The sequence below is a fragment of the Archocentrus centrarchus genome, chromosome 21 (assembly GCF_007364275.1).
Source record: "Archocentrus centrarchus isolate MPI-CPG fArcCen1 chromosome 21, fArcCen1, whole genome shotgun sequence".
Lineage (NCBI taxonomy): Eukaryota > Metazoa > Chordata > Actinopteri > Cichliformes > Cichlidae > Archocentrus > Archocentrus centrarchus.
In genome coordinates, this window is record NC_044366.1 from 32,999,944 (window position 1) to 33,009,666 (window position 9,723).

The 9,723-nt window shown below is 44.8% G+C and overlaps 1 protein-coding gene across 1 annotated transcript; it reads left to right on the forward strand.

Moving 5' to 3' along the window:
* The first annotated feature begins 983 nt into the window (after positions 1-983).
* On the forward strand, positions 984-9,399 carry nyx (nyctalopin). The gene is made up of 5 exons (XM_030757370.1): positions 984-1,132; positions 1,331-1,395; positions 6,041-6,327; positions 7,056-7,360; positions 7,865-9,399. Exons 2-5 carry the CDS (start codon positions 1,374-1,376, stop codon positions 8,658-8,660), a joined length of 1,410 nt encoding a protein of 469 aa, XP_030613230.1. The 5' UTR covers positions 984-1,132; positions 1,331-1,373; the 3' UTR covers positions 8,661-9,399.
* Positions 9,400-9,723: the final 324 nt, after the last annotated feature.

Here is a 9,723-nt window from a genome sequence, read left to right on the forward strand (position 1 = left end):
TTGAAAGAAGTCAGGTCAGTGATTTTTTTTTTTTTCATGGCAATGAGATCATTGAATTTAGTCACTGAGACGTTTCCATCTGGACAGCAGGTCAACAGAACTAAACAGCCATAGGTGACCTAAATCTCTGAGACGACCCAGATTCAGAAGGCTGCTCTTATGCTTATGCTTATCTCTACCCATTGTAACCAGATGTGCAAGGAACCTGGGAAGCTTGTGTGTAGAACTTTCTAGTGAAACCCATTCTGATAACAAAAAAACAAAAAAAAACAGCTGACCTGTATTTTCTTCCTCTACAGATGGGCTCTACTTTGGTTGGCCATCTGTGGAAGCTTTTTAGACAGTCAAAACACACAACAGTAGATATATATCTTTCATCCTGCATGAAAAGTATGCTTACTCCAGTTTTCAGGGTTTTTCATGTTACTCTTAAAAGGTCACATGGTCTCTAATGTGCTGAGTAGGTTTCATAACCACTGAGTCAGTGACACCCATTGAAAGCCTGTTGTATAATTTCTGTGTCGTGTTGTGAGAATGAGGTTTTAGGGCCATTCAAGGGCCTCAGATGTAGGGAATAATGGTGATCCATCGAGCTCGTATGGCACAGGCAGTCTTATTTAACTAACTGATCACTTCTCTCATCCACCACTGATGGTTCAGTAATTCCCTGTTCCATTTCAGCATCTGCATTATTTTCATAAGTTTGACATCCAACATTCTCTGCTTGCATTTCTAACTCACTGCTCTGCTCCTGCAGTTTGATCTGACTGAGCTTCACTTTACATCTGTAATCCTGCCGGCCACCCTCCATCACTCACTCTACCCAGGGGATTTGACTGCCATTAAGAGATGGTTTTTAGATGTGTGTGTCACACACACATATACACACACACACACACATACACGCACGCGCATGCGGTGAAGTGAGGTGGATGAAGGGTAAAAACGGCAGCCACATACATTTTTTGCTGGAGAACCATGCCGAGCAGAAGCTTCCACTCTGCTCGCTCAGTGATGCTGTTGAAAGTGCGCTGTGTGGACTGATATGGGACAGGCAGGATGGACACATGCATGAATATTTGGATAGTGATTTTTGGCACACATGGATGCAACTTTGCTGAACAATCTGCAGGTATGCTGCCTTGAATTCTTTGAGTTTCTGCTGTGATACACTGTGAATTTAGCACCATTGTAAAGACTGACTGTCCGTGGTTTCCTATTGTCACCAGATAAATATATGCCCACCATACTAGCTAACCTAAAGACTTCCAGCAACATTTATATAATTCATAACTGTTCATCATTAAGTGCTCTTTTTGTGCTATTTCAGACCTCCCTTAATCCTGGCATGTCCCAGATGAGCAGCTACAGTAATGACTGTCATCACTTTCACTGGTCAGTTTCAGTCCCTTTTCTCTTCTACTTTTTCTGGGCTCGTTTGGCTTAGTTGCTTTTCTCAGTCATCGCTTAGACTGGTTTCAGAATTGCTGGGCTCCATCAAAGACTGATTGATCAAATGAAAAGGCGGGGCTGAATTCTAGCTAATGTGAAATGGACCAAGGGTGAGATCCAAAGAGCAGACAGTACCTATTGTTGTGGGACTAATCTCTGATATAAGCTGTTCTTTCTTAATCACATCATCATTTTACCAGCAGCTGGCAAACAGGCAGTTTAGCCTTCAAAACACACAACAGTGAGACTCAAATATCCAGTCATTACTTAAGCAGCAGTGTCCTTGTGTGGCTGAAAAAATCAGTTTAATATAAAAGATGAATGTTTTTTATATCTTCTTTTTTTTTTTTTTAACCGGTGTTAGTAGGTTTTTAAGGATTTAATGGACTGAAGAGGTCAAATTTCATTGTGAGTTTTGTGTACATAAAATCAGTGATCCAAAAAACTTGGTTGATAAAGCTGAGTGAAACTTATCTTAGAAATATATGTATATGTGGCAAGAACTTATATATCATCCATCCATTCATCTGTTCTTTTTCAGTTGGCAAGAGGTGGGGTACACCCTGGACAGATTGCCAGTTTGTGATAGGGCACGACCCTTTCACATCTGTCACATGTGCTCAGAGTGAACCTGCTCTCATCTGTGAAAAAGCTCAGGGCACCAGTGGTGGAGCTGCTATTTCTGGTATGCTATGACAAATACCAGTGGAAGTCCACAGTGCCGGGCAGTGAGCGCAGTCTGTTTCTGATTGGTCAGAGGCATTCACACCAGGGCCTGGTCCTATTTCTAAAGCATTTAGTAAAGAAAGAGATTTTTACAATTCATGTTTTGGGGATACGTCAACCACAGTGAACTCCTTGACAAAAGTGGCCAACGCAAATATGTAGCCACTGCTAGCTAAAATATTTTTTTTATGGCAAACACATGCATTACTAATGTTTGCTGTGAGGCATATTAAATTAATCTGAGAACATTAAAATGTCAAAAGACAGTTCGGACCAGCCAGCCTTCATTGGAGTCATTGGATGGGGTGCTGGAGAGTGCTTCACCTGGTTACTCCATTGTCCTACTGGGAGACTTCAGTGCTCACATGAGCAGTGACAGTGAGACCTGGAGGGGCATGATTGGTAGGAATGGCCTGCCTGATCTGAACCCGAGTGGTGTTTTGTTATCAGACTTTTGTGTAAACCACAGTTTGCCCATAATGAACACCATGTTCAAGCATAAGAGTGTTCATAAGTACACGTGGCATGAAGACACCCTAGGTCATAGGTCAGTGATTGATTTTGTAATCATATCATCAGATCTGCGGCCATATTTTCTGGTCACGCAGGTGAAGAGAGGAGTGTGAGCTGTTAACTGATCACCACCTGGTGGTGAGTTGGATCAGGTGGCAGGAGAAGATGCTGGACAGGCCTGGTGCTCCCAAATGTATAATGAGGATGTGCTGGGAGTGTCTGGCAGAGGCTGTGAGATCTTCAGTTCCCTCCTCTGAAAGAACTTCGACAGCATTCCGAGGGAGGCTGAGGACAATGAGTCCGAATGGACCGTGTTCTGCATCTCCAATGTTGAGGCTGCTGCAAGGAGCTGCAGCTCCAAGGTGGTTGGTGCCTGTCGTGGCGGTAATCCCTGGACACTGGAGGTAAAGGGAGCCATCAAGGAGTCCTATCAGGCTTGTTTAGCTTGTGGGTCAACCAGAACAAGGGTCTGGCAGTAGCTGAAGCAAAAAAAGCAGGTGTGGGAGGAGTTAGGTGAGGCCAGGGAAAAAGCCTTTCAAACTACCTCGAAGTGATTTTGGCAAACCATCAGACAACTCAGAAGGGAAAAGCGGTGCTCTGCTCATACGGTGTATAGTGCAGGTGGGGCACTGCTGACTTCAGCTGAGGATAATGTAGAGAGGGGAAGGAACACTTTGAAGATTTCCTCAATCCTACTGACACACCTTCCAGAGAGGAAGCAGAGTGTGGGGATGTGGGGGAATTACTTGTCCATCATTTCGGGTGAGGTCACTGAGGTAGATAAATAACTTCTTGGTGGCAGGGTCTCTGGGCTGTATGAAATTTGCCCTGAGTTCCAGAAGACCCTGGGTATTGTAGGGCTGTCTTGGTTGACACGCCTCTGCAACGTTGCATGGAGACCTAAGGCAGTGCCACTGGACTGGCAGAGTGGGGTGTCCCATCTTTAAGAAGGAAGACTGGAGGGAGTGCTTCAACTATAGGGGGATTACACTCTTCATCCTCCCCAGGACAGTCTATGCAGGGTGCATAGAACCTTAGATTCAGGAGGAACAGTGCAGTTTTTGTTCTGGCCACGGGACGCTGGAGGACTTGAGGATATTCAAGTGTGCCTGGGAATTTGCCCGTCCAGTCCACATGTGTTTTGTGGACTTGGAGAAGGCATTCAGCCACGCCCTCAGGGTATCCTGTGGGAGATGCTTCGGGAGCTTGGTGGGTCTTACCTGTTGTTATGAGCCATTTGGTCCCCGTACAACTGCAGCGAGAGCTTGGTTTGCATTGCTGGCAATAAGTCAGACTCATTTCCTGTGGGTGCTGGGCTTCTCCAGGGCTTTGTCACAGATTCTGTTCATAATTTTTATGGACAGAGTTTTTAGGTATAGCCAAGTGGCAGAAGGCTTCCATCTTGGTGGCCTTAGAATCTCATCACTGCTTTTTGGAGATGATGTGGTTTGTTGGCTACATCGGGTGGTGGACTCCAGCTCGCAGTGGAACAGTTTGCAGCCAAGTGTGAAACAGCAGGTATGAGAATTAGCACCCCCCATGTCTGAGGCCATGGTTCTCAGCCAGAAAAGGGTGGAGCGCCCACTTGGGCTGCCCCAGGTAGAGGAGTTCAAGTATTTTGGGGTCTTGTTTGTGAGTGAGGGAAGAGTGGAGTGGGAGACTGACAAATGGATCAGTGCAGCATCCACAGTGATTCCAATGCTGTATGTTCCATTGTGGTGAAGAGAGACCTGAGTGTGGAAGCGAAGCTGTCGGTTTAATCTACGTCCCTACCCTCACCTATGGTCACCTAGGGATTAAGAGTAGAACCACTACTGCTTCACATTGAAAGGAGCCAGCTGAGGTTGTTCAGGCATCTGATTTGGATGCCTGCTAGGCGAGGTGTTCCCTCACACCTCCTACTGGGACAAACCGGAGAGATTAAGTCACTCGGCTGGCTTGGGGATGCCTCAGTGTTCCCCCAGATAAGCTGGAGGAGGTGGCTGGGGGAGAGGGAGGTCTGGGTTTCTCTGTTTATAATGCTGCACCTGCAACCTGTCCCCAGATAAATGATAGAAATTGAATGGATGGATGGATGATGTACAAGCAGCACATAATTATTATATACTGGAAATAGCTATCAGCATATTAATTAAATAACCTGGCTCCTTTCGATGTTGAGGAGTAGCAGCTTTTCTCTGAATCCATCCCGAACATATCCTTTGCAGCATTCATGCTGTTTACATGTTCCAACTTCCAAACGCACCAGAACACATGAAGAAGGAGAACACAGTTGCCCAGTGCTTAGTATGTAAGGTCCATCATTGCACTGGCCTCCTTTCAAGCAATATCAGATCATCTGCTAAGAATCTTGGTATTATTTTTGACCAGCATTTGAATTTTGAACAAGTGCGTCCCCAGCCGGCAGGTGACTGCCCCTCCCTGAGCCTGTTTCTGCTGGAGGTTCCTTCCTGTTAAAAGGGTGTTTTTCCTTCTCACTGTCACCACTGTCACTTGCTCACAGGGGGTCATTTTGACTGTTGGGTTTTCTGTGTGATTATTGTAGGGTCTTTGCCTACAATATAAAGCGCCTTGAGGCGACTGTTAAATAAAATTGAATTGAAATGAGCTTTGAAATGTCTCTGAGCTCATCCACTCTTGTTCCTTTTCATATAAGAAACTTTGCAACAGTAGACTCATTCTACAGAAACTGGAATCTGGGTGATTCACGCCTGCTGAAATGTGTTCAGGGGTCCAGCCAGGAAAATTTTACAGGCCGCCATGATCGGAAACCTGATGACATCACAAGTAGAGCTTATTGTCCTCTTATTATTTTTTTTATTAATTTCATTCAAATTGTCATGTGACTTGTTTTAATCATTGACTACATTGTAACACAGTCAACATTTATTAAAAAAAAAATTGCAGACTAAATATTGAGGTATATAAATAACTAAATATATAAATAACTAAATAAAGGCAGAGTAGAGGAACAATGTGACAAAATAATAAAAATATAACAAATTTAACATCATTGTATAAATGTATTTTTTACTGTCTTTTACTCTCAAATCAACAGATTACCTGATAAAAAACCGAAACATTGCAAAAAGCACAAAATTGATTCTTGATATGACATTATTAAAAAGTTTGACCACCAGTGACACATTAACTCTTTGGTGGCTCATTTATTATGCATCAATTGGCATCTTATTTACTGAACTTATTTAATTAGAAATTGGCCTCCAAAAGTGAGTGACAGCACGTTCACCATATTTGTAAAATGAGTCACTAACTGAAGTGCTTGATTCCTGTAAAAATACTCAAAGTACCACAGTCTGAAATCACAACCCTCCTGTCCTCCTTTCAGTCTCTGTGCTGTGCCTGCTGCCTCAGGCGGTGCTAGCACGGTGGGCGTGCGTTCGAGCCTGCCCACCATCCTGCACCTGCACGCAGGAGAAGAGCTGCAGCGTGCTCTGCGACCGCTCCGGCCTGGCTGAGCTCCCAAAAGAGTTTCCCTGCGAGGCCTCCGCCATCAGCCTGGACAAAAACAGGCTCAAGTTCTTGTCAGAAAGGGCCTTTGGCACCCTGCCCTCCCTCAAGTCTCTCTCTCTGGACCACAACAACATCTCCTTCATTACCCCGGGAGCCTTCAAGGTCTGCTGAATGTTGTGCTGAAGTTTTTAGGATTTTTGTACGGATAAAAAAAAGCAAGGCATTGTCGGCCCCATTGTAATAGCTTGTGTTTTCTTGCGTTTTAACATAGGATCAGCTTCACCTTTAAATTAAGTGTAGAGAGACTGTCCGTTTTTACATTTCTGGTAACAAAAGAGTTTCTATCCAGAGGTCAGTTTTTCTCCTGCTGTGAGCACGCTGAACCTTTCTCACCTCTCTGAGCACTATTCTGCTGAGCCGGAGAGTTTAACAGACCAGAACTTAATAAAACAGCTGGAAGTCAAAGACAAAATGCAAGCAAATAAAGGAAGCAATGTCACCAGGTTTATAACATGTATAGAATTTATGCAAGATCCCTTTTTTTTTCCTGAAAGTGAACCCAGAAACAGTTTGTGTTTTTAAATAGAAGTGCACTGACTGCTTAGGACCACCGTAGGGTTCTCTTTAAGGACCACTCATGCTCAGTAAGATGCAAATGTTCATTAAATTTGAAGCATGTAGTGCAGTGTGTTTTTCTTTAAGAGACCAGTCACTTGTTTCAAGACCTAAATTTCTTGACAGTGCAAAAATACCTGCTGTGTAACGCTTCTGCCATTCTCTTGATGGCAGCTTAATCTGAAAGTAGCTTTAGTTGGTGTCTTGTAAATGAAACAGCATCTCCTGAAACATATTCGGATCTGCATATTATACTAACAGCCTCTGTCCTGCAGGGCCTCCCAAACCTGGTGGAGCTGAAAATGGCGCACAACGAGTACATCAGCTACCTTCATACACGAACTTTCACAGGGCTCAAGAAGCTGGTGCGCCTCGACTTGTCAGACTGTAACCTGTTCAGCATCCCTGATCGCATCTTTATAGAGCAAACGGCACTGAAGGAGCTGCTCTGCTTCCAAAACAACTTCAGGAGGATCCCGGGAGCCATCAGAGGCATGGAAAACCTGACTCACATCTATCTGGAGAGAAACAAGATAGAGGCGGTGGCCTACAACTCCCTGCTGGGCCTGGGTAGCCTCAAGTAAGTAAGCAACTAATTAGTGCTGCTTTAAGCTCTGATGCAAACATCAAAACAAGCACAGGACAAGCACAATAAGGTGCCGTGTCCATGCATCTGCAGGACAGGCGGCACAAGCAGGTCTTACACAATATTAGGCAGTTTAAATGATGACAGGGTTGGGTCAAGAAGGTCATCTGGCACCAAATCAAACATGTAGATCCACCTGCTGTGATGATCCTGGAACAAGCTGTCTCCCATTATATAGTTTTCACTCAGTAGCATTCAAAATGTCTATTTATCCTTAGCTAATGCACTACTTGCAACTGGTTCTCAGACGGAGGAGATGACATCATGTTTTGCAGGTGTGGTTACTGGAGTGAGTCTGCACTGCCTGCCATAGCTGAAACTAAACTATGATAAACTGAACATTTCTTGCAGAGAAAGATTGGCTTAATTATCCAAAAGCCATCAATCCTGTCTTATGGTGTGAACTGGTTCAGTCTTAAACATCTCTATCTATCTCAGGTACCTGAACCTCCAGGAGAACCACATCAACGTGATCCATGAGCAGGCCTTCCAGGACCTTGCACAGCTGGAGAACCTTTACCTCAATGACAACTTGCTGTCTGATTTGCCCCGGCTCGCCTTCAAAGGTCTCAGCCGGCTCAAGATGCTCAACCTTGGGGGTAACCAGTTGACCAACCTGTCCAAGACCTGGTTCAGTGACCTGGTGGAGCTGGAGGTCCTGTACCTAGACAGGAACCAGCTCCTACACATTGAGGAGGGGGCTTTTGAGAACCTGACCAGCCTGATCACACTCCACCTGAACAGCAACAACCTCACCACCCTCCCCTTCCCTGTTTTCCAGCCTATCTACTTCCTGGGCCGCCTTTACCTTTTCAGAAACCCCTGGGAGTGCGACTGCTCCCTTGAGTGGCTGAAGGAGTGGATGGAAAACTACAAACTGGTGCGGGACATCCCCTGCGCTTCACCGTCCTCCGTGGCGGGACTGGATCTCAGTGAGGTGGTCTTCGCCAAGGTGAACAGCACGTGCGTGGACCCCGCTGATCTCAACCTGACCACAGCCTCCTCAGAGATTGCCTCCACCACGGAGAACCGCTTCAACAGCCTCATTTCCAAGCTGCTCCAGCAGGAGCTCAGGGAGGAGATGGGGAATGGGACCGAGAGCCTCCGCAATGGGACCCTGCTTGAGACTGAGGACGGGCAGCTCTCTGCAGGGGTCGCAGGGCATCGGGTCGGGGCAAGCCAATCTCTTTTCTGCTTCATTGTGTTGTGGCTCATTTTTGGTTTAAATGGCTAGTCAGATCCTTATTTCTGTCTGTACTGCACATGAGACGAGTGGAGATGACATTTGCTTCATCACAAACAAGAACAAGATGGGATAGCTTTTTAAAAATGCCTATGAGATAAAAGATGGTTTTATTTATTCATGCAAATATGGAAGGAATGTGTTTGCACGTGTTACTGGTGTGAGTCTGCTCTGCCAAACCGATTTTGGGATCATTCTCCTGCTAAAATGCAAGTGTGGGGAAACTGAATGTTTCCAGCTAAGAAGGATGGGTTTACTGTGGTTTATTTTCACACGAGCTGTTTATTTATTATACTGTTTATAGATTAAATATTTATATGTATTAAAAAAACAATCCTGACTTCATATGTGATTATGCTCTTCCTTCTTCACAAACAAATCTGTGCAGCTGCAGGATTCATCTGTGCAAATGGATGAAAATGTATAAGCTAACATCCAGTATTTTTGTTGCATAAGATTTAACTTTAATTATTATGTAATATTCATAGCATTACATAGTCTGATTACTTTTGTTTTTGTATTTTCATTCACATCTATGTGTAATGTTAAAGGAGATAAGAGTTCCTGTAGTTATCTCCTAAATACTCTAAATGTCGGCTCTGCAGCTTTTCCAGAAATGCATTCATCTTTTTATTGCACACGGCTCCGTGTTGTTGCTGCTTGTGTGTGCTGCAACATAAAATGGAGGGACTTTGTTTTTGATTCTCTCTATACAGGGAGTGTGGTGGGTGTGATTGCCATATATGGGGGGGGTGGGGTGGGGGGGGGGGGGGGGGGGGGGGGGAGTGTCAAATCATCTCATTGGGATTGGAAAAGCTGTATAAATCCAATCAGGCATAACATTATGACCACCTGCTTAATATTGTGTTGGTCCCCCTTTTGCTGCTGAAACAGCCCTGATCTGTTGAGGCATGAACTCCATTAGACCCCCAAAGGTGTGCTGTGGTATCTGCACCAAGATGTTAGCGACAGATCCTTTAAGTCCTGTAAGCGGGGAGGTGGGACCTCCATGGACTTTTATGTCACAGAGATCTGGGAAATTTGGAGGCCAAGT